The sequence below is a fragment of the Aquarana catesbeiana genome, linkage group LG04 (genome assembly GCF_042186555.1).
Source record: "Aquarana catesbeiana isolate 2022-GZ linkage group LG04, ASM4218655v1, whole genome shotgun sequence".
In the NCBI taxonomy this organism is placed as follows: Eukaryota; Metazoa; Chordata; class Amphibia; order Anura; family Ranidae; genus Aquarana; species Aquarana catesbeiana.
The window spans coordinates 28,428,893-28,454,286 of NC_133327.1; the positions used below are offsets into that span (position 1 = coordinate 28,428,893).

The 25,394-nt window shown below is 46.2% G+C and overlaps 1 protein-coding gene across 1 annotated transcript in view; it reads left to right on the plus strand.

Moving 5' to 3' along the window:
- The window catches only part of LOC141139119 (fucolectin-1-like), a 78,750-nt gene extending 60,278 nt beyond the window's left edge, over nt 1-18,472 (plus strand). The window contains exon 3 of the mRNA XM_073624936.1: nt 18,267-18,472. Coding sequence (XP_073481037.1) covers nt 18,267-18,417 — 151 coding nt within the window. The 3' untranslated portion in view covers nt 18,418-18,472. The remainder of the gene's footprint in view (nt 1-18,266) is intronic.
- Nucleotides 18,473-25,394: the final 6,922 nt, after the last annotated feature.

Consider the following 25,394-nt stretch of genomic DNA (forward strand, 5'->3'; position numbering starts at 1 on the left):
CTTCCATAGCCAAAGCCTTCTGTTTGGCTGTCCAAACGCATCCTTGGGCTACAGGGTTACAGGAGGGCCCTGTAGCTCTCATCCAGCCACATCTTTGCCCTGGCCAGCCTGCTTAATTCAGCTGTCCATTGCTTGTGCAGTTGTTCTCGCAAAAACAGCACCTGCAATTTATACTGTGACCAGTACCTTTCCTTGATGGCAGAGAATTTTTCCCTGGCAGCTCTGCTCTCTGTCCAGCTCTTCCTTCCAGAGTTACCAGCGGGCAGAGTCATACCATCCCAGCAGGACCTGCGTTGGCACTGGTCCTTTGTGCTTCATCTTCATCTCTTGCACTCTCCTTAGGAATTCCTCTTCCATGGCGGCTGATATCTGTACCTCTCCTCTTCTGCTAACCGGACCCCAGATCCCGGTGGTGGTTTGGAAGCATCCCACCACTGCCACCAAATGTGACGGACCCGCTTGGTACCCACTTAGGTACTTCCTTCCACCAAATGGTATATTCTGCCCTTCAAATCTTTTCGAGCAGACCGAGAGTTAATACCAGCTCTTTTTACCCCAAGCATCATACACAGAATTATTGTCTTTTATACAGTTGAAAAGTAGGTCAGTCATCACATGAAAAATAAAACCAATACAACCAAATATTTACCCAAAACATCATACAATGGTTTAGATAACAATAAAGAGCTCACAGAAGGCTAATCTCTTTAGAAATATCTCCAAGAGTTAGCAAAGTTAATCGACAGACGGAAACAATAGGTGACTCAATTAACACAATTAACAATGGGCGAGATCTATTTTAAAGGGGTTGTAAAGGCAGAAGGTTTTTTGTATTCTATGCAATAAGATAAAAAGCCTTCTGTGTACAGCAGGCCCCCTCAGCCCCCCTAACACTTACCTGAGGACCCTCTCTGTCCAGTGATGTCCACGAGTGTCTCAGCCATCTGAGATTCTCCCTCCTGATGGGCTGAGACACAGCAGCGGCGTCATTGACTGCTGCGAGAGAGGGGGTGAGGCTGAGTCAGGGCTCCATGTCTGAATGTACACAGGGAGCTGTGACTCGGCTTGGGTGCCCCCATAGCAATCTGCTTGCTGTGAGGGCACTGAACTGAAGGGAGGGGCTGCTCTGTTCAAATCTAATGCAACAGAACAGTATAACATGTTTGCTACTTTTAAAGAAAAACAGAGTTTTCAATCACTTTAACAATAAACACATAACAGTCATCTCACCCCACCTCTGACTATCCAGCAACAGCATTCAAGAAGACCCAGGGTTGTCCAAATCTCATTAACCCTCTTTCTTTTTACGTACATTTGTTCACTGAATTTCAAGTTGCCAGAGACCATCTTGGCTTCCTTGACTGTTAAATGTAATAATGTATTTTTTCATTATATAACAGAACCTCTTCCTGAATTCTTGTAGCTCCCTCAAATGCCAGGACCCATAGTCAGTGGGTAGGAGGCTTGCCCCTAGTCCTCTCCAAAAGCCCCTGTCTTGGTTGGGTCAGTCACATTTCTCTCCCCATCAAAAGTGAACTAACAAGTTCCCAGACCTCCACCCTGTCTGGACATGCGTTAGTCGGGCAGAGTGAACCCACACAGATGGTCCACATGATCTCATTTCTGGGCCGCAGGGAATAGTTGTCATCAGTAGGTTTGGGACAGAGGTCATGGAGACCCTGAAACCATGGAGAACTATAGGTGCTAGGCAGAGGCCAGCGACGCTCTGCCCTGTTGCCAGTGCTTCAACGGGGAGTAGGAGTTTCACTACATCAGCTTGTCGCTGGGGAGAGGGGCTGACTGTCCTGGCTCCCTGGAACTCCACATTAGGCTTGCCCCTAGTCCTCTCCAAAAGCCCCTCTTCTGGTTGGGTCTGTCACAGAACCCCATACAAAAAAAAACTGAAAAAATGTGGAAACCTTCATAAATTCATACCAGACCCTTAAGGTCCACAAAAAAAAGGAAAAAGTACGCATTATTGTTCTCCTCCTTCCTGAACCATGCCCTCTACAAGGGGAGGGTACATTGACAGGTGGACCACCCTGCCAAACACATCACATTCCATGTTGATGACTAGGGATGAGCCGAACACCCCCCGGGTTCGGTTCGCACCAGAACCTGAGAACGGACCAAAAGTTTGCGTGAGCGTTAAAACCCCATTAAAGTCTATGGGACTCGAATGTTCTAAATCAAAAGTGCTAATTTTAAAGGCTAATATGCAAGTTATTGTCCTAAAAAGGGTTTGGGGACCCGGTCCTGCCCCAGGGGACATGTATCAATGCAAAAAAAAGTTTCAAAAATGTCAGTTTTTTCAGGAGCAGTGATTTTAATGATGCTTAAAGTGAAAAAAAGAGAAACATTCCTTTAAATATCGTACCTGGGGGGTGTCTATAGTATGCCTGTAAAGTGGCGTGTGTTTCCCGTGCTTAGAACAGTCCCTGCACAAAATGACATTTTTAAAGGAATAAAAGTCATTTAAAACTGCTTGCAGCATTAATGTAATGCCGGGTCCCGGCAAAATGGATGAAAATCAGTGAGACAAACGGCATGGGTACCCCCCACCCCCCAGTCCATTACCAGGCCCTTTGGGTCTTGTATGGATATTAAGGGGAACCCCGCACCCAAATTAAAAAAAGGAAAGGCGTGGGGCCCCAGGCCCTATATACTCTGAACAGCAATATACAGGCGGTGCAAACAAAACAGGGACTGTAGGTTTTTTGTTAAGTAGAATCTGTTTGTAATTTTGAACTGGTACATTTTTAAAGCTTAGCTCCAGACGAAAAATCTATTTTTAAGCTTTTTGGAAAACATAGGGAAGGGTTATCACCCCTGTAACATTTGTTTCGCTGTCTGTGCACCTCTTCAGATTTCACCTCACTTTCTGTCCCAATTACAAATGTTTTTTAAAAATTTGGGGTTTTTAGTGAAATAAGGATTGGTGACAAACATCAGTGAAGAGGAGACACGTTTTTTTTTCATATTAACTCTTACAGGAGAGAATTTCCCTTCCTAGGGGTAGATTTCATCTCACTTCCTGTTGTCTACTTCCGTTTGCAAGTAGGAGTCGTTTGTAAGTTGGATGTTTGAAAGTAGGGGCCTGCCCTAAATACTCTGCAGAAATTGGGGCCTTAGGTGTTGGTGTTGCCGCAACACTGTAAGCCCTCACAGTTATTCTTGGTGGGCACAGTAACGGGCCGTGCTGTGAAATATTAGATCAAGAATTGTAATTACATGCCATTGTTGAACAGTGGTAGAAAAATTGGGCCTTTGGTGGTGGTAGTGCTGGTGCCACAACACTGTAAGTCCTCACAGTTACTCTTGGTGGGTGCTGGAACGGGCCCTGCTGGGAAATATTATATCAAGAATTGTAATTACATGCACCTGTTGAACAGGGGCAGAAAAATTGGGCCTTAGGCACTGGTGCCACAACACTGCAACCCCTCACAGATGCTATAGTTGGAGCGCAGGAATGAGCCCTGCTGCAAAGTATTGCATCAAACATTGTAATTAAACGCCCCTGTTAAACAGTGGCACAAAAATTGGGCCTTGGCCACTGGTGGCATTGCCCAGAAACAAAAATGTTCTTACAAGCTATCAGCATGAAAATTGAGGAGGAAGAGGATTGTGACTCAGCATAGCAGGATACTCACTCACCATCAGCATAGGCAGTCTTGAAGGGATATCACATTTAAAAAAAAAATCAATCGGTTACATCAGCATCAGGTGCTTGGTAGCTGGTGATCCAAGACTGATTCATTTTTATGAAGGTCAGCCGATCGACCGATTCGGTGGACAAGTGCGCCCTGTGATCGGTTACAAAGCCTCCAGCAGCACTGAATGTGCGTTCCGAAAGAACACTGGATGCAGGACAGGCCAGTAGCTCAATTACATACTGTGCAAGCTCTGGCCAGTGATCCATCCTCAAGACTCAGTAACCCAGAGGATTTTCGGTGGGAAAGGTGTCCAAGTCTGATCTTGCCCCTAGATAATTGGGCACCATGTGAATCAGACGCTGGCGATGGTTGCTGGAACCAATCATACCTTGGGGCTGTGGACTAAAAAATTGTCTGAACGCATCGGTCAGATGGCCACCTTCTTCACAGCTCCTTCTGTGACTGACCGAAGCCTCAGCAACACATTGTCCAGGAGGACCACCTTTCTGCAAGGCCTGCAAACCTTTCTGCAAGGCCTCCTGAAGATGTTTCATCTTCTGCTCCCTCTGCAATGGCAAGATAAAGTCCACAACCTTACCCTTGTAATGTGGATCAAGGAGGGTTGCCAGTCAGTAATCATCCCTCCCCTTGATACCACGAATACGAGGATCCTTCCGCAGGCTTTGCAGGATCAGGGAGGCCATGCAGCGTAGGTTTGCTGAGGCATTCAGTCCAGAGTCCTCTGGGTCACTAAGGACGACATGATCCGCAGCCACCTCCTCCCAGCCATGTACAAGTCCATGGGTTTCTTCAGACTGTAAATGATCCCTTGAAGACTGCTGCTGAGGCTGAGTACCAGGCTCCACCTCCATGCTGACACAATCCTCCTCCTCTTCGTCCTCTTCCTGTATTATCGGCGGGCCCGCATGAACACTGTCTGGGTAAAGGGGGCCTTGAGAGGTAAGGAAGTCCTCCTCTTTCTCCCTCTGTTCTGCCTCAAGTGCCCTGTCCATTATTCCACTCAGTGTGTGCTCCAACAGGTGGACAAGAGGGACAGTGTCACTGATGCATACACTGTCACTGCTCACCATCCTTGTGGCCTCCTCAAATGGTGACAGGACAGTGCATGCATCCCCGATCATAGCCCACTGGCGTGGGGAAAAAAAAGCAAGCTCCCCTGACCCTGTCCTGGTGCTATAGTCGCACAGGTACTCATTGATGGACCTCTGATGCATGTGCAGCCGCTGCAGCATGGGCTATGTTGAGTTCCACCTGGTGGGTATGTCACAGATTAGGCGGTTTTTGGGCAGGTTAAATTCAGAGCCTGGCCTGCCTCAGAACATCCTGTAAGCCTGGGTACCTGCCCAAGAACCGCTGCACCACCAAGTTAAGGATGTGAGCCACACAGGGCACATGGGTCAGTTGTCCCTGTCGGAGGGCGAAGAGGAGGTTGGTGCCATTGTCGCAAACCACCATATCTGCCTTAAGCTGGCGTCAACCACCTCTGAACCTGCCCCTGCAGAGCTGACAGAATCTCTGCCCCAGTGTGGCTCCTGTCCCCCAAGCACACCAGCTCAAGCACTGCATGGCATATTTTTGCCTGCGTGCTTGTGTAGCCCCTTGAACGCTTACAGAGCACCACTGGTTCCGAGGACAAATCAGCACAGGAAGAGGCCATGGATGAAGAAGAAGAGGAGTGGGTGGAGGAGAGAGGTGTGGCAGAATCACCACTAGTAGAATTTTGGAGGCCTGGTGGCGGAACAACTTCCAACACTACTGCAACCTTTCTTGCATCCTACCCAGCTGCCAGAAGAATCACCCAGTGCGTGGGGAAAGATAGGTAATGTCCCTATCCATGCCTGCTGGACCATGAGTCAGTGGTAATATGCACCTTACCGCTGACCGCCCTGTTCAGTGAGGCCAAGACATTGCCTTCCATGAGAAAAAGTGGTGTTTGGGAACCTGCCACTGAGGAACCGTACATTCCACAAACTCACGGAAGGGGACAGAGTCTACCAACTGAAAAGGCAGCAGTTGAAGTGCTAGCAATTTAGCCAAGCTAGCATTCAACCGCTGGGCATGTGAATGGCTGGGAGCGAACTTCTTTCTGCGATGCAGCAGCTGGTGCAGGGAAATTTGCCTGGTACAATCTGATGTCGGTGTAGCGATAGCGGAGTGTCCGCAAGTACTTGGCTGTGACACACCTAATTCTACACCTTCATTCCTCTCGGTGCAGGTTTCAGAGAGGACTGAAGGTATAGTGGGGTTGGAGATTCCAGCTGATGAGGAGCAAGGAGAGGTCCCCTTTGTTCTTTGGTGTGGGTCTTTAAGGTACGCTTGCCAACGAACTGCATGGCAGGTGGACATTTGTCTGGTCAAGCATGTGGTGCCCAAGTGGGTGATATTTTGGCCACGCAAGATACGCTTGAGACATATGTTGCAAATAGCAGCTGTGCGATCTGATGCACTCGTCTCAAAAAAGGCCCACACCAAAGAACTTTTGGAATAACGCGCAGAGACAGCAGCGCCCTGCACATGCAGAGCTCTGCGGTGTGATGCAGTTGGTGTGCTGCCCTTAAGCTGGCCCCTGGAGGGCATCTTACCTTGTTGGAGATGTGCCTCCTCCTCCCTCCTATCAGGCACCCACGTGGAGTCAGTAACCTCATCTTCCCCTCCCTCCTCATCACTGGAGCAAAGCTGGCAGTATGCTGCAGCTGAGGGAACATGACTGCCTGATTGCTGTCCTTCTTGGGCACCCCCTCTCTCTGGGCTCACGTTATTGCCTTCCTCTAGCTGGGTACCATCATCGGAGCCCTCAAAATGCTGGGTATCCTCCTGGAGCATGTACCCAACACTGTGGTCAGTTTGGGGGACTCCTCAGGAGGACAGGGTGGGGCTAGGGAAGGAATGACTGATGCCATTGAGCCAAGGAAAGAGGCCGCATTGGCAGTTGCTTTGCCAGACAAAGTACCCTGAGCCTGGGTTAAAAGTGGATGTGGATGATGAGAATGGCTTGGTCATCCACTCTACCAAGTCTTCCGCAACATGGCCAGCTGCCGAAAACCAGGACAAACGTGTCACACGGCCATGTGCTGATGAGGATGCACCGTCTCCATGACCAGCACTGTTGCCTCTAGACACAGAGCCTGCTTTCCCTCTTTTATTGGCTTGTGACTGTCTGCCTCTCCTTGTTAGCCTTCCAGACATACTAATGGCCTGCAGTGAGATGTAGCTGCACAAAGCTGGGATGTATAAATGTACTGATACTGCAGCTAGCAGAATCAACTGCCTGCCTGTAGTATTATTAGTATGAGAACACCAGCAATTATCTTCAGGTAGCTTAAGGTGCACACTGTGCAGAGGACGCAGTACACTAACTGTAAATACTGTAGCTGCCTGCCTGTGGTATTAATAGGATCAGAACAACAGCAATTGTCTTCAGGTAGCTTTAGGTGCACACTGTGCAGAGGACACAGTACACTGACTGTCTGCCTCTCCTTGTTAGCCTTCCAGACATACTAATGGCTTGCAGTGAGATGTCGCTGCACAAAGCTGGGATGTATAAATTTACTGATACTGCAGCTAGCAGAATCAACTGCCTGCCTGTAGTATTATTAGTATGAGAACACCAGCAATTATCTTCAGGTAGCTTAAGGTGCACACTGTGCAGAGGACGCAGTACACTAACTGTAAATACTGTAGCTGCCTGCCTGTGGTATTAATATGATCAGAACAACAGCAATTGTTTTCAGGTAGCTTTAGGTGCACACCGTGCAGAGGACACCGGGCACTAACTGTAAATACTGTAGCTGCCTGCCTGTGGTTAGGGATGAGCTTCGTGTTCGAGTTGAACCCATGTTCGACTAAAACATCGTCTGTTCGGTCGTTCACCGAATTGCGAACAATATGGGCCGTTCGTGCCAAATTCTAGTGGCGCGTCATGGCCCATACTTCACTGCGGCATCGCAGTGCATTGCTGGCTGATGATTGGCCAAGCATGCACTATGACCGTCTGTACAGAGAGCTGTAAAGCCAGGGTGGCTTTGGCCAATTATGGCTCAGGGGGTTTAGTACACACCCCACACTATATAAGGCCGCCTGCACGTCGGCCCTGTGTAGTGTGTTCAGGTGCTGAGAGACAGAGAGACAGTGTCATTTGATTTAAGTTAGATAGATTAGGCAGGACAGTCAGTCAGTTAGCTGCACTTACAGTGTATTGTGTATATATATGCATCCCAGGTGTTGTGTATATATATATATATGTGTATATATATATATATATATATATATATATATATATATATATATATATATATATATATATATATATATATATATATATATATACACTGTATTCAGTTTAGCTAGATCTGTTCTTGTTATTCTCTTCCTATTGATGGGCAGGCAGGTGTTGTTACAGTATTTACAGCTACCTGAAGAAAATTGCTGGTGTTCTTCTGATCCTATTAGTACCACAGTCAGGCAGCTACAGTATTTACAGTTAGTGTAGTGCGTCCTCTGCAAAGTGTTCAACTGAAGCTACCTGTAGAAGATTAGTGGTGTTTTTCTGATCCTATCACTACCGCAGGCAGCTACATTATTTACAAGTTAGTGTAGTGCGACCTCTGCACAGTGTTCAGCTAAAGCTACAGGTTAGTGCAGTGCAACCTCTGCACAGTGTTCAACTAAAGCTACAAGTTAGTGCAGTGCGACCTCTGCACAGTGTTCAGCTAAAGCTACAAGTTAGCGCAGGGCGACCTCTGCACAGTGTTCAGCTAAAGCTACCTGTAGAAGGTTGGGGGTGTTTTCCTGATCCTATCGCCACCGCAGGCAGCTACATTATTTGAACGTTAGTGTAGTGCGTCCTCTGTAAAGTGTTCAACTAAAGCTACCTGTAGAAGATTAGTGGTGTTTTTCTGATCCTATCACTACCGCAGGCAGCTACATTATTTACAAGTTAGTGTAGTGCGACCTCTGCACAGTGTTCAGCTAAAGCTACAGGTTAGTGCAGTGCAACCTCTGCACAGTGTTCAGCTAAAGCTACAAGTTAGTGCAGTGCGACCTCTGCACAGTGTTCAGCTAAAGCTACAAGTTAGCGCAGTGCGACCTCTGCACAGTGTTCAGCTAAAGCTACCTGTAGAAGGTTGGGGTTGTTTTCCTGATCCTATCGCCACCGCAGGCAGCTACATTATTTAAACGTTAGTGTAGTGCGTCCTCTGCACAGTGTTCAGCTAAAGCTACGAGTTAGTGTAGTGCGACCTCTGCACAGTATTCAGCTATAGCTACAAGTTAGTGTAGTGCGACCTCTGCACAGTGTTCAGCTAAAGCTACAAGTTAGTGCAGTGCGACCTCTGCACAGTATTCAGCTAAAGCTACAAATTAGCGCACTGCGACCTCTGCACAGTGTTCAGCTAAAGCTACCTGTAGAAGGTTGGGGGTGTTTTCCTGATCCTGTCGCCACCGCAGGCAGCTACATTATTTAAACGTTAGTGTAGTGCGTCCGCTGCACAGTGTTCAGCTAAAGCTACGTGTTAGTGTAGTGCGACCTCTGCACAGTATTCAGCTAAAGCTACAAGTTAGTGTAGTGCGACCTCTGCACAGTGTTCAGCTAAAGCTACCTGTAGAAGATTGGTGGTGTTTTTCTGATCCTATCACTACCACAGGCAGCTACGTTATTTACACGTTAGTGTAGTGCATCCTCTGCACAGTGTTCAGCTAAAGCTACCTGTAGAAGGTTGGGGGTGTTCTCCTGATCCTATCACTACCGCAGGCAGCTACATTATTTACAAGTTAGTGTAGTGCGTCCTATGCACGGTGTTCAGCTAAAGCTACCTGTAGATGGTTGGTGGTGTTTTCCTGATCCTATCACTACCGCATGCAGCTACATTATTTAAACGTTAGTGTAGTGCGCTCTGCACAGTGTTCAGCTAAAGCTACCTGGAGAAGGTTGGTGGTGTATTCCTGATCCTATCACTACCGCAGGCAGCTACATTATTTACAGTTAGTGTAGTGCGACCTCTGCACAGTGTTCTGCTAAAGCTACCTTTAGAAGGTTGGTGGTGTTTTCCTGATCCTATCACTACCGCAGGCAGCTACATTATTTAAATGTTAGTGTAGTGCGTCCTCTGCACAGTGTTCAGCTAAAGCTACGAGTTATTGTAGTGCGACCTCTGGCACAGTGTTCAGCTAAAGCTACCTGTAGAAGACTGGTGGTGTTCTCATACTAATAATATTACAGGCAGGCAGTTGATTTTGCTAGCTGCAGTATCAGTGTGTATATATATATATATATATATATATATATATATATATATATATATACCGTATTTATCGGCGTATAACACGCGCCGGCGTATAACACGCACCCCAAGTTTAGGAGAGAATTTTAAGGAAAAAAACTTTTAGGAGGGAAGTTTAAGAAAAAAAAAACTTACATTTAAATGCCCATCAATGCAGCCTCATCAGTGTTCATCTGCAGCCTTGTTAGTGTCATTGCATCCTTTTCAGTGTCAGTGCAGCCTTGTCAGTGCAGCTTTGTCAGTGCAGCTTTGCCCCAGTGCAGCCTTGTCAGTGCAGCTTTGCCCCAGTGCAGTCTTGTCAGTGCAGCTTTGCCCCAGTGCAGTCTTGTCAGTGCAGCTTTGCCCCAGTGCAGTCTTGTCAGTGCAGCTTTGCCCCAGTGGTCAGTGCAGCCTTGCCCCCAGTGTCCATGCTTGATCGCCGCCGACATACACAGTACAGATCGCCGCCGACAGTAGTTTGTGTTTTAAATATGGCGCCGCGGAGTTCGGAGGGACTTGGCGCCGGCGGAACTGAACGAATGCCGCCGAGATACACATAGTCGAGTGTATTCGGCTCTATCCGGCGCCGCTCACAGTCCCGCCCAGTCCCGCCCTATGATGGACATAACACAGGTCCAATGGTGGGACTGGGCGTGACTGTAAGCGGCGCCGGAAAGAGCCGAATACACTCGACTATGTGTATCTCGGCTCTGTGATTTCGGCGGCGCTCGTTCAGCTCCGCCGAGTCCCTCTGAACTCCGCGGCGCCATATTTAAAACTACTCGCTATGTGAATGTCGGCGGCAATCGCCGCCGATAGCTCACAATTAGCGGGTATCGGCGGGTATCGGTGTATAACACGCACCCACGATTTTCCCCTGATTTTAAGGGGAAAAAAGTGCGTGTTATACGCCGATAAATACGGTATATATACAGTATATCACAGCTTAGTGCAGGCCATTAGTATGTCTGGAAGGCCAACGAGGAGAGGCAGACAGTCACAAGCCAATAAAAGAGGGCAAGCAGGCTCTGTGTCTAGAGGCAACAGTGCTGGTCGTGGACACGGTGCATCCTCATCAGCACATGGCCGTGGGACACGCTTGGCCTTTTTTTTCAGCAGCTGGCCGTGTTGAGCCGCAACATGCGGAAGACTTGGTCGAGTGGATGACAAAGCCGTCCTCATTCTCCTCATCCTCTCTCACCCATGCTCAGGGTACTTTGTCTGGCAAAGCAGCTGCCAACCTGGCCTCTTCCCTCGGCTCAATGGAATCAGTCACTCCTTTCCTAGCCCCACCATGTCCTCCTGAGGAGTCCCCCGAACTGTTTGATCACAGTGTTGGGTACATGCTCCAGGAGGATGCCCAGCCTTTTGAAGGCTCTGATGATGGTACTCAGCTAGAGGAAGGCAGTAACGTGAGACCAGACAGAGGGGGTGCCCAAGAAGGACAGAAATCTGGCAGTCATGTTGCCCCTGCTGCAGCATACTGCCAGGTTTGCTTCAGTGATGAGGAGGGAGGGGATGATGAGGTCACTGACTCCACATGGGTGCCTGATAGGAGAGAGGAGGAGGAGGAGGCACATCACCAACGAGGCAGGATGCCCTCCAGGGGCCAGCTTAAGGGCAGCACACTGACTGCATCACACCGCAAAGCTCCGCATGTGCAGGGCGCTGCTGTCTCTGCACGTTATTCCAAAAGTTCTTTGGTGTGGGCCTTTTTTGAGAAGAGTGCATCAGATAACACCGCTGCTATTTGCAACATATGTCTCAAGCGTATCTCGCGTGGCCAAAACATCTCCCGCTTGGGCACCACATGCTTGACCAGACACCAACGTCAGATTGTACCAGGCAAATTTCCCTGCCCCAGCTGCTGCACCGCCAAAAGAAGTTCGCTCCCAGCCATCCACATGCCCAGCAGTTTAATGTTAGCTTGCCAAAATTGCTAGCACTTCAACTGCTGCCTTTTCAGTTGATAGACATTACCCCCTTCCGTGAGTTTGTGGAATGTGCAGTTCCTCAGTGGCAGGTACCCAAACGCCACTTTTTCTCATGGAAAGCGATTCCGGCTCTCTACTGGCATGTAGAAGGCAATGTCCATGCCTCGCTGGACAGGGCGGTCAGCAGTAAGGTGCATATTACCATTGACTCATGGTCCAGCAGGCATGGACAGGGACGTTACCTAAGTTTCACAGTGCATTGGTTGACTCTGCTGGCAGCTGGGAAGGATGCAGGACAAGGTGCAGTAGTGTTGGAGGTTGTTCCACCACCATGTCTCCAAAATGCTACTACTGATGATTCTGACACACCTCTCACCTCCACCCCCTCCTCTTCTTCCTCCATGGCCCCTTCCTGTGCTTTGTCCTCTTAACCAGCAGTGCTCCGCAGGCGTTCGAGGGGCTACGCAACTACGCAGGCCAAAAGATGCCATGCGGTGCTTGAGCTGGTGTGCTTGGGGGACAGGAGCCAAACTGGGGCAGAGGTTCTGTCAGTTCTGCAGGGGCAGGTTCAGAGGTGGTTGACGCCACACCAACTTAAGGCAGGAATGGTGCTTTGCGGCAATGGCACCAACCTCTTCTCCGCCCTCCAACAGGGACAAATGACCCATGTGCCCTGTTTGGCTCACGTCCTTAACTTGGTGGTGCAGCGATTCTTGGGCAGGTACCCGGGCTTACAGGATGTCCTGAGGCAGGCCAGGAAAGTCTGTGTGCATTTCCGCCGGTCATATAATGCCAGTGCTCGGCTGGCTGACCACCAAAAGGAATTTAAGCTGCCCAAGTCCTCAAGGGATCATTTACAGTCCCAAGAAACACATGGACTTGTACGTGGCTGGGAAGAGGTGTCTGCGGATCATGTCGTCCTTAGTGACCCAGAGGACTCTGGACCGAATGCCTCAGCAAACCTACGGTGCATGGCCTCCCTGATCCTGCAAAGCCTGCGGAAGGATCCTCATATTCGTGGTATCAAGGAGAGGGATCAATACTGGCTGGCAACCCTCCTTAATCCACATTACAAGGGTAAGGTTGCGGACCTTATCTTGTCGTCGCAGAGAGAGCAGAGGATGAAACAACTTCGGGAGGCCTTGCAGAAAGGTCTGTGCAACGCGTTCCCAGAAACTGGGAGGTTACAAACTCCTGTTCCTGGACAATGTGTTGCTGAGGCTTCGGTCAGTAAAGAAGGAGCGGTGGAAAAGGTGGCCATCTGACCGATGCGTTCAGACAATTTTTTAGTCCGCAGCCCCAAGGTATGATCGGTTCCAGCAACCATCGCCTGCGTCTGTTTTACATAGTGCAGGAAGATCTAGGGGCGAGATCTGACTTGGACACCTTTCCCACCAAAAATCCTTTGGGTTACTGGGTCTTGAGTAGGGATGATAGGTCCTGCCCCAGGGGACATGGATCAATGCAAAAAAAGTTTTAAAAACGGCAGTTTTTTCGGGAGCAGTGATTTTAATAATGCTTAAAGTGAAACAATAAAAGTGTAATATTCCTTTAAATTTCGTACCTGGGGGGTGTCTATAGTATGCCTGTAAAGGGGTGCATGTTTCCCGTGTTTAGAACAGTCTGACAGCAAAATTACATTTCAAAGGAAAAAAAGTCATTTAAAACTTCTCGCGGCTATTAATGAATTGCCGGTCCGACAATACACATAAAAGTTCATTGATAAAAACGGCATAGGAATTCCCCACAGGGGAACCCCGAACCAAAATTTAAAAAAAAATGACGTGGGGGGTCCCCCTAAATTCCATACCAGGCCCTACAGGTCTGGTATGGAAATTAAGAGGAACCCCGGCCAAAATAAAAAAAAAATGGCGTGAGGTCCCCCTCAAAATCTATACCAGACCGTTAAGGTCTGGTATGGTTTTTAAGGTGATCCCCGTGCCAAAATTTAAAGAAAAATGGTGTGGGGTCCCCCCAAAAATCCATACCAGACCCATATCCGAGCACTCAACCTGGCAGGCCGCAGGAAAATAGAGGGGGACGAGAGAGCGCCCCCCCTCCTGAACCTTAGCAGGCCACATGCCCTCAACATTGGGAGGGTGCTTTGGGGTAGCCCCCAAAACACCTTGTCCCCATGTTGATAGGGACAAGGGCCTCATCCCCACAACCCTTGCCCGGTGGTTGTGGGGGTCTGCGGGTGGGGGGCTTATCGGAATCTGGAAGCCCCCTTTAACAAGGGGACCCCCAGATCCCGGCCCTCCCCCCTGTGTGAAATCGTGAGGGAGTACAAATGTACCTCTACCATTTCACAAAAAACTGTCAAAAATGTTAAAAATGACAAGAGACATTTAAATGCTTCTTCTTTCTTCTATCTTCTATCTTCCTTCGGTTTCTTCCTCCATCTTCTTCTGGTTCTTCTGGTTCTTCTGGTTCTTCCTTCGGTGTTCTCGTCCGGCATCTTCCTGCGTGGCGTCTTCTTCCCTTCTTCTCCTCGGGCCACTCCGCATCCATGATGGCATGGAGGGAGGCTCCTGCTGTGTTAAAACAGATTGGTGATCATACACATCATCACCAAACCAAATATTTAGAACTAAGTGAAGAGTTCCCCTTTAGTGTATACATAATATATAAAACACATGTCAAATGAATAATCGATCCAAAAATAAAATGTTCAAAGTGATAATAAAAAGTCCATGTATAAAAAATAAATCACCCAAGTGATATGAAAGTATCTTAAAAAAGTTCCAAAAAACATAAATTCTTGCTGTGAGAAGAAAAAAGCGTGCTTGCTCCACCACCTTGAAATCAGACTGGCCACTTACCAGAAACTCATGATCCCCCCGTTACAGAGGATCAGAGAAAGCTGTTTGTTAATACTGCTTCGAACCACGACCAATGGATCAGAGACCTTATACCGAGATGGGACATCAAAGACTGCAGGGTCAGGCTAAAGATGTTCACACTGACAGGTACTCAGACATCAGCCCACAGCATTGCAGATACGGTCATAGAAGGAAAAAAAGGCTCCATATAGTGTAAAATCATTTACTTTATTGGATAAGTAAAAAGTTAAACTCACATGTTAGTAGACAATAGTAGGCATGTAGTGTAGTCTGGAATGCCGGCCGGAAGCTCACAGACAGCCCATCCTACTGGAAACAACAGCAGCAATGGGAGGTGATGAGAACACGTCGCTCTGCCCTACGCTGCGTTTCGTGATAGAGTCACATCTCTCCTGTAAGAGTTAATATGGGAAAAACATGTCTCCTTTCCACTGATGCTTTATCACCAATCCTTGTTTCACTAAAAACCCCCAAATTGTCAAAAAACATTTGTCATTGGGACAGAAAGTGAGGTAAAATCTTCTGAAGAGGTGCACAGACAGCAAAACAAATGTCACAGGGGTGATATCCCTTCCCTATGTTTTCCAAGAAGCTTAAAAATAGATTTTTTGGCTGGAGCTACACTTTAAAAATGTACCAGTTCAAAACTACAAACAGATTCTACTTAACAACAAACCTACAGTCCCTGTCTTGTTTGCACTGTATACCGCTGTTCAGAGGGACTGGGGCCCCACGCCTTTCCTTTTTTTAAATTTGGGTGTGGGGTTCCCCTTAATATCCATACAAGACCCAAAGGGCCTGGTAATGGCCTGCGGGGGGGTACCTATGCCATTTGTCTCACTAATTTTCATCTATATTACTGGGACTGGGCATTACATTAAAGCCGTAAGCAGTTTTAAGTGACTTTTATTCCTTTATTCCTTTAAAAATGTAATTTTGTGCAGGGACTGTTCTAAGCACGCAGTTCTAAGCCTGCAGTACTAATAGGATCAGAAGAACACCACCAACTTTCTTCAGGAAGCTTTAGGTGCACACTGTGCAGAGGACGCACTACACTAACTGTAAATACTGCAGCTGCCTGCGGTACTAATAGGATCAGAAGAACACCACCAATTTACTTCAGGTAGCTTTAGGTGCACACTGTGCAGAGGACGCACTACACTAACTTGTAAATACTGCAACTGCCTGCGGTACTAATAGGATCAGAAGAACACCACCAATTTTCTTCAGGTAGCTGTAAATACTGTAAAAACACCTGCCTGCTTGTCATTATTAAGAGAATAACAGGAATGGATGTAGATAAACTGAATACAGTGTTATATATATACAACACCTAGGATGCATATATATACACAATACACTGTAAGTGCAGCTAACTGACTCGCCTGCCTACTCAAACTACTCTAACTTAAATGAAATGACACTGTCTCTCTGTCTATCTCTCCACCGCCACCGCAACACACTACACAAGGCCGCCATGCAGTCGGCCTTATATAGTGTGGGGCGTGTACTAAACCCCTTGAGCCATAATTGGCCAAAGCCACCCTGGCTTTGGCCAATTATGGCTCTCTGTTCAGACGGCGCTGTGATTGGCCAAGCATGCGGGTCATAGTGCATACTTGGCCAATCATCAGCCAGCAATGCACTGCGATGCCACAGTGAATTATGGGCCATGATGTGCCACTCGAATTTGGCACGAACGGCCCATAACTTTCTAAATTCGATGAACGGTCGAACATGCGATGTTCGCGTCGAACATGGGTTCGACTCGAACTCGAAGCTCATCCCTATTGATGACTACAAAGGTTTTTTTAAACAACCCTGTACCAGTGATTGTAGGGATCTGCAGGCAAGACCCCATTCATTCACAAAAAAAGTTAATGGTAAATAAACAAAACACAAAATTTGAAATGTCCTATGTTTAAAAAATAAATAAATAAAAATGAAGAGCCCCACAATGTAAATCCTTCATGACAGCGAAATTTGGCTGCACATAGAGCACAAGGCCAAATCTCCAGTTTCTAATAATAATAACAATTTCATCTAATGATATAAACGCATCTCACCTTTTGATCATATGTCTTTCCTCTGCCGTAGCCCATCCTCTGGTGTGTGCCCCATTACCCACAAACAGACACAACACATCCTTACGTACTCAGCTCCAGCATCGCTCTGCCACCACACTCCCCTGCCGAGCAGTCTCCTGGCTCTTTATTAGCATAACAGGAAGTCCCAAAACTCGAGGGTTGGGCTTCCAACAGCCAAACACCTCTTACAAAGCTTGTGACCTCATAGGAAATGAACACATAAGGACATGACCAAATAAAGACATGTATACATTCAAAAAGGAATACAGTAGTGACGTGTGCACACTCCCACATGGCTTTGAACACGACCGTGTGCACACTCCCACTGTTACCAGTGATGCGAACCATACTATACCATGGCCCAGTGGGCCATAATTTTCATATAGTTATGCTATAGTTCCCATGTACGCCGACATGTATGCTCGGAGTCATTAATGCAGTCACTGTGAGGTGGCCAAGCTCCTGATTAATGCATAATCTAACATCCCTAAAAGAGCAACAGATTTGCCGTGTCCACGGGAAGGTTTCCGCGTTCAATGGTCTTCCACCAGCGTCTGTATGTGCGAATACCCTCACATGAGAGTATTGCAGCAAAACTGACACTGGGGGGCATCTGACAACATACATTCATAAAATTTTCCACAACATTCTTTAATCATCTTGTCCAGTGGAGCAGATCCTTGATAATTTCAATAATAACTCCAGATGAAAAAAAAATCCTGGGCTGACAAATGAATTGAGAATGAAGTTGAGGGGATGGTGGCGGATGCCTTTTTTGTTTTGAATTTTGATGTACATGTTTAAAGTAGACGTCTATATACATAGGATTCATACAAACGTACTACCTGGACCAGATGCCTTGGGGCTCTCAAAAATCACAACAGTCAGCTTGTTGAGGCACAATGAAACAAGAAAAAATTAAGGGTAGGCACTGCTGAGGTAAATATCCTGGTGCTCACCCACTTAAATATATCTATACGAATCCAAAAAAATCAAAGCTGTTTTGGATATATATGTGTTTATATATGCATTTTTTTCCAGTGAGCTTCTGACCTATCCAATGATATTAAGGGCCCTTATACTTTCTTTCTTTAGCAGCAGCGGGGAGCGGTCCTTAATGCTGTAATACTCTGAGTGTAGGCTGAATGATAAGGCTGCCCCAGGGGACGTGTCTATGGCAGTCTGGGCTCAGTGGAGGTGGGATTATGATAATGACTGTCACTTAACCTGAAAAAGGACATCTAGTGGTCAAAAAGAAGTACTGTGGGGGAAAACGGCAGATTTGGAGATCTTTGCAGATTGTAGCTTGGATATCTTTGAAGCTTTGCAGGAAAACCTGCTTTTCTATTTTATCTTTAATTGAGTTATTCTGCTTGACATATTATCATGCTGCTTTTTAAAAAAATAAATAAATAAATAAAGGCATATTACTGTTACTGTTATCATTGATATTAAGAATTTAACTTAACAGGTGTGCAGTGATTACCTCTATCCCAGATGGAGCAACACAGACCTTCTACTGTCATGGCATGGCTGGCAGATACGTCAATATAATTATGCGTGGAAAGACTGAATATCTTCAATTATGCGAAGTTGAAGTCTGGACCAATGACAGTGACTGAAAGGACCACTTAAAAAGAGCAACAGTTTAATACAATAATTAATGTTATAATGGATTGCCTTATGTGCCAATAATCTGAATAATCAAACACTGCTTAATAAACAATGTTCAGCATTATGTGTGTGTTGTCAAATGTGTTATCAGAATTTGCTGTGTTCCAGTATACAGAGGAAACATGGTATGTGTGCAGGGGGTATATTAAAAAGGATGAAATGCATTGAAAATGTTTAGGGATCTGATCTGAATAAGTAATATGTAAAATAGTGGTGTGTTATTGCCAACAGGGAGGTAGGGGGAACTAATATTCCAGATCCCAACCTTGTTGCTCTCATTAACAATGACAAAAGAGAACCATAACATATATCGGGGGTCAGCAACCTGTAGATCACGGTCTACCAACAGATCACAGACAGGTGACTGGTAGACGGCGGTCTGGGCTTGCTGACCCACCATCCAAGAGCATCAAACAGAGTGAAATGTAGAGGGGCCACTTGTAAATTTGAAGGTGTAGTAGGGAGCAAGAGCTGCATAAACCAATGCCTCCTCTGTAGTGCTGGCTCCTGCCCCACGCAGAGTGATACCAAATGCACTTCATATCTCATCCCGGCTAGTGTTCTCCAGAGTGGTGCCAGCAGCAGGAAAGAAGAAATCTTTAGGTCAGTGTGAAACAATACACTGGACATAATAGTATAGGGCTGCTTTCACACTCATGTGTTGCAGTTTACCGACACCGCGGGTTCAGTGCAGTGTACCTGCAGCTTCCCTGCACGTTTGCTGTGCTTAGCCATAGTTTTCTATTATATCCTGCAGGTTTGGTGCACTTTCTGAATGTAGGAGTTTTGGTGTGCTTTCAGAAAGTGCGCCACACCTGTAGGATATAATGGAAAGTCTACAGCAAAGTGCAGCTAACCCAGGAAAGTTGCAGATGCACTGAACAGTAAGGTTTCATTTACATTTGCAGTTTGGTGGGTGATACAAACCCATAGTTAGGAAGTGTTATCGCCCAACCACACCTACTTTAGCTACAGTGGCCAGGGGTGTACACATGTTGCAGTCGCAGCAGCAGGAGTTGTATGCCCTGTCATGGTTTGTGGGTGTAGCACCTGCCAAGCTTGACCTATTCAAGTGAATGAGACCACTTTTTAAGTGCCCTGTAACCTTGTTCAGTACAGCAAACAAGGGGAAACAAGGGGTTAAAAAGTAGGCAGCATTTTGTTGCTTTCTCACAACTTGCGTTAACCCCTTGGACCCCGCAGAAGCATGCAGTTGCAGGGCTCTTGCAGAGTGGCCTCAGTTACTTGACTGGGTCATGATTGGCAGGCAGTAGCACCCATCAAAAAGTAACAGGGGGCTTAATTCCTGTTGCTGCATTTGAACACCTTTGGCTGCTGCCTCAGCAGCTAAAGGTGGGTAGGGTTTGGAGGTGGTAAAACCACAACTCAACTGCAGGGTTTTACCACTCTCCAAATTTACATGTGAATGAGCCCTAAGGGTTCCACTGCAATGTCAAAGGAAAAGATCCATAAGTCGCACATCATGAAGCAGACCCATGTGCATGAAGTGAGATGAATGTCAGCCTCAGCCCCGGACTTCAGCCAGGCCATGCCCCCAACATGTTTTGCTCCGCCCCTTGGAGCTTAATCATGGTTAAACATAGGGGGTGGAGCTAAACACGTTGGGGCATGGCCTGGCAGGAGTCTGAGGCTGAGGCTGCCATTCATCTCACTTCATGCACATGGGTCTGTTTCATGATGTGCGAATTATAGATCTTTTCTTTTGACAATGCTGCAGCTTGGAGCTAAGACAAGCTCCCTGTCCTTGTCTGCACTCCCAGCGGTCTAGTTGGACTTTACCTCTCTACCTGAGTGGCAACTAAATTTTGTCTTTTTGTGTCACTAAGGGTGCCACTGCTGAATGAAACTAAGGGCTCATTCACAAGTGCAGCAGGCATGCCTCTGAAAAGTGATCCGATATGTTGCCTCCTCATCACCTTATTTAAACTCATGATTGTGCCCAACCACCTGTGCTCTGTGTCAAACACTCATCTGCAAAGACTGCAACAACCCAATACCCGAATACCAGATATACAAACCTTATAAAGCAAATGGGTGTGCTGTCTCTTTAAATGTGATCATAATTCCAGCCAACAATAAATTATTTACAGAGTAAACCAATCTATTGTGCAATGTTAATACAAATAAACACATAAATGAATATATGAGTAAAATAAATAGTAAATCAATTCATTTGTGCCTTGTGACAAAATAGAAAAGTATACAAATTCATAAAAACATATAAAATTAAATAAATATAAATAAATACATTTCATATACCATACAAAGGTGAATAAAGTGCAATAGTGCATAAACCAATAATTAGTTAAAAATCTAACAGAAATTGTATTAAAGATCCCAAACTGGTACTGTGAAACATACAACCAGTGGAATAGTGCCTCTCCAAGTGCTCCACCACCTTCAAGAGTGCAAAAAGACAATTGTATCTTACCCTAATTTTCTTTTCCTGGTGCCTATCCATGGCAGTATAAATATGATAGTAGCCCCACCTACTTCCACCCACAGGACCAGTGCATAGCTATAAAAAGTTAACACCCACACAACAGCCCATTCTCTGTACAGCCTAGGAACAAACTGGGTGGGTTCGGTATGCTGCCATGGATAGGCACCAGGAAAAGAAAATTATGGTAAGTAGGATACATTTTTCTGTTTCCTGGTGCCTCCATGGTAGAATACATATGATAGATCAATAACTAGCAATCAGGGCGGGAAGCTTCAGCAAATTATATCATAAGAAACTTAACCTTTAATACTTAACCTGAACTTTGTTCCTGATCTTTGACCCTTACCTTGACCCTAGCACTAACCCCAACCTAAATCAAGCTATTTGATCTAGCAATCTTTCTTTTTTTTGTTATACACTTTTCTTTTTTTACATTTTCCTCCTATAGCAAGGAAAGAAAGATGCAATGTATTATATAATGTATCCTGTATGTATACAATTATTATTATTATACAGTATTTATATAGCGCCAACAGTTTACGTAGCGCTTTACAAATTGAGGGTAGACAGTACAAATACAATACACTTTGATACAGTAGGAATTAGAGGGCCCTGCTCCTTAGAGCTTACAATCTAATAGGGAAGGTCAAAAGATACAAGAGGTAATAACTGTGGGTGATGTGCTGATTGAGAAGATAAATGTACAGTTGTTAGGTGGGGGCCAGATAGGCTTCTCTGAAGAGATGAGTTTTCAGGGATCGTCTGAAAGTGGATAAAGTAGGAGAAAATTGGACGGTTTGGGGTAGAGCATTCCAGAGGATGGGGGAGGCTCATACAATGTATATTTCTATCTATTCAGAGGAGAAATAAAACACAGGGTGGGCTGCACAGTGATTAGCCAATCAGAGGCTGTCATAAAGATCAGGTGAATGGGAACCTGGAGTCTGGATTCAAGACCATTAATACTAGACCCAGGGCTTTCTGGGAGAGCCTGGTTTCTGTGACAGGAATATGCTGTGTAGCGTGCTCCCAGCACAAACACTGGTAGGCATGTATACGGCCTCATGGATTAAGACCGATGTCCGTGAGGCCGCAAATTTGCATACGGTTGGTCGGAAGGTGTTAAGGAAATCTAAGGTATTAATTCACTATAATGTTATATTGATAAAAAACTTGCCTTGTTTTTGCTATAGTCTAAAACATGCTCATCAATGTATTTTTTAACTTCTATTTTTTAGATGTATTTACTAGTATTTTTATTAGTGTAACTGTATGTAACAGTTACACTGTTAGATAGATGGAATCACAGGTGAATGGTTCATCCTTGCTAGAGATGGGCTGAACACTACCCGGAACACCACCCAACTCTCAAACATTGCGAAAGTTCGGAGCCAAATAACAAACCCCATTGAAGTCTATAAGAGCCAAAATGGAAATAATAAAAGTGCCCATCTTGAGGGCTTAGATGCAAGTTATTGGACATACAAAGAATATGGGGGTCTAGGTACTGCCCTGAAAGACATGTATTAATGCAAAAAAAGTTTGTAAAAGACATCATTTTTACATGAGCAGTGATTTGCTTAGAGTGCCTGTAAAGTAAGTGGCTCATCTGTACTGTGTTAAGAACCTGCTGCAGCAAAAATGACATTTATAAAGCCCAAAAAAAAAGAAATCTTCTCTGCAAGCATTATTTATTTTATAAACAATGGCTTGGGGAGCCAGTCTGTATGATAAGGCCACAATGTAGTGTACTCGGAACAAGATTAGAGATTTTTTTGATAAATGATGGTGTCTGACAAAAAAGGATAAAAGTTTTTCCCATATTAACTCTTATAGGAGAGAATTTCCCTTCCTAGGGGTAGATTTCATCTCACTTCCTGTTGTCTGCTTCCGTTTGCAAGTAGGAGTCATTTGTAAGTTGGATGTTTGAAAGTAGGGGCCTGCCCTATATACTGTACTCAGCAAAAATTTGGGCCTTAGGTGTTGTTGTGGCCACAACACTGTAAGCCCTCACAGGGCCCTGTTGTGAAATATTAGATCAAGAATTGTAATTACATGCTCCTGTTGAACAGGGGCTGAAAAATTGGGCCTTTGGTGGTGGGGGTGGTGCCATAACACTGTAAGTCCTCACAGATACTCTTGGTGGGTGCAGAAACGGGCCCTGCTGTGAAATATTGGATCAAGAATTCTAATTACATGTCCCTGTTGAACAGGGGCTGAAAAATTGGGCCTTAGGCACTGGTGCTGGTGCCACAACACTGCAACCCCTCACAGAAACTCTAGTTGGAGCGCAGGAACTAGCCCTGCTGCAAAGAATTGCTTCAAAAATTGTAATTACACGCCCCTGTTAAACAGGGGCTGAAAAATTGGGCTTTAGGCACTGGTGCTGGTGCCACAACACTGCAACCCCTCACAGATACTATAGTTGGAGTGCAGGAACGAGCCCTGCTGCAAAGAATTGCATCAAAAATTGTAATTACAGGCCCCTGTGAAACAGTGGCTGAATAATTGGGCCTTAGGCACTGGTGCTGGTGCTACAACACTGCAACCCCTCACAGATACTCTAGTTGGAGTGCAGGAACTAGCCCTGCTGCAAAGAATTGCATAAAAATTGTAATTACATGCCCCTGTTAAACAGGGGCTGAAAAATTGGGCCTTAGGCACTGGTGCTGGTGCTACAACACTGCAACCCCTCACAGATACTCTAGTTGGAGCGCAGGAACTAGCCCTGCTGCAAAGAATTGCATCAAAAATTGTAATTACATGCCTCTGATAAACAGGGGCTGGAAAATTGGGCCTTAGGCACTGGTGGCAGCGCCTAGAACCAAAAATGTTCTTACAAGCTATCAGCATGATCATTGAGGAGGAAGAGAATAATTACTCAGCATAACAGGATAGTCACTCAGCATCAGCATAGGCAGTCTTTGAAAGGATCTGACACTTCAAACTGTGCAAGCTCTGGCCAGTGATCCATCCTCAAGACCCAGTAACCTAAAGGATTTTCAGTGGGAAAGGTGTCCAAGTCAGATCTTGCCCCTAGGTATTCCTGCACCATGTAAAACAGACGCTGGCGATGGTTGCTGGAACCAATCATACCTTGGGGCTGCGGACTAAAAAATTGTCTGGACGCCTCGGTCAGACAGCCACCTTCTCCACCGCTCCTTCTTTGACTGACCGAAGCCTCAGCAACACGTTGTCCAGGAACAGGAGTTTGTAACCTCCCAGTCTCTGGGAACGTGTTACACAGACCTTTCTGTAAGGCCTCCCGAAGATATTTCATTCTCTGCTCCCTCTGCGTTGGCAAGATAAAGTCTGCAACCTTACCGTTGTAACGTGGATCAAGGAGGGTTGCTAGCCAGTGTTGATCCCTCTCCTTGATACCACGAATACAAGGATCCTTCCGCAGGCTTTGCAGGATCAGGGAGGCCATGCAGCGTAGGTTTGCTGAGGCATTCGGTCCGGGGGCCTCTGGGTCACTAAGGACGACATGATCCGCAGACACCTCCTCCCAGCCACGTACAAGTCCATGGGTTTCTTGGAACTGTAAATGATCCCTTGAAGACTCCTGCTGATGCTGAGTGCCAGGCTCCACCTCCATGCTGACACAATCCTCCTCTTCCTCCTCCTCCTCCTTGTCCTCTTCCTGTGTGATCGGCGGGCACGCAGGAACACTGTCTGGATAAAGGGGGCCTTGAGAGCTAAGGAAGTCCTCCTCTTCCTGCCTCTGTTCTGCCTCAAGTGCCCTGTCCATTATTCCACGCAGCGTGTGCTCCAACAGATTGACAAAAGGGACAGTGTTACTGATGCATGTACTGTCACTGCTCACTATCCTCGTGGCCTCCTCAAATGGTGACAGGGCAGTGCATGCATCCCTGATCATGGCCCACTGGCATGGGGAAAAAAAAAACAAGCTCCCCTCACTGATGACTAGGGATGAGCTTCGAGTTCGAGTCGAACTCATGTTCTACTCGAACATTGGCTGTTCGCAAGTTCGCCGAACAGCGAACAATTTGGGGTGTTCGCGGCAAATTCGAATGCCGCGGAACACCCTTTAAAAGTCTATGGGAGAAATCAAAAGTGCTAATTTTAAAGGCTTATATGCAAGTTATTGTCATAAAAAGTGTTTGGGGACCCGGGTCCTGCCCCAGGGGACATGGATCAATGCAAAAAAAAGTTTTAAAAACGGACGTTTTTTCAGGAGCAGTGATTTTATTAATGCTTAAAGTCAAACAATAAAAGTGTAATATCCCTTTAAATTTCGTACCTGGGGGGTGTCTATAGTATGCCTGTAAAGGGGCGCATGTTTCCTGTGTTTAGAACAGTCTGACAGCAAAATGACATTTGGAAGGAAAAAACTCATTTAAAACTACCCGCGGCTATTGCATTGCCGACAATACACATAGAAGTTCATTGATAAAAACGGCATGGGAATTCCCCACAGGGCAACCCCGAACCAAAATA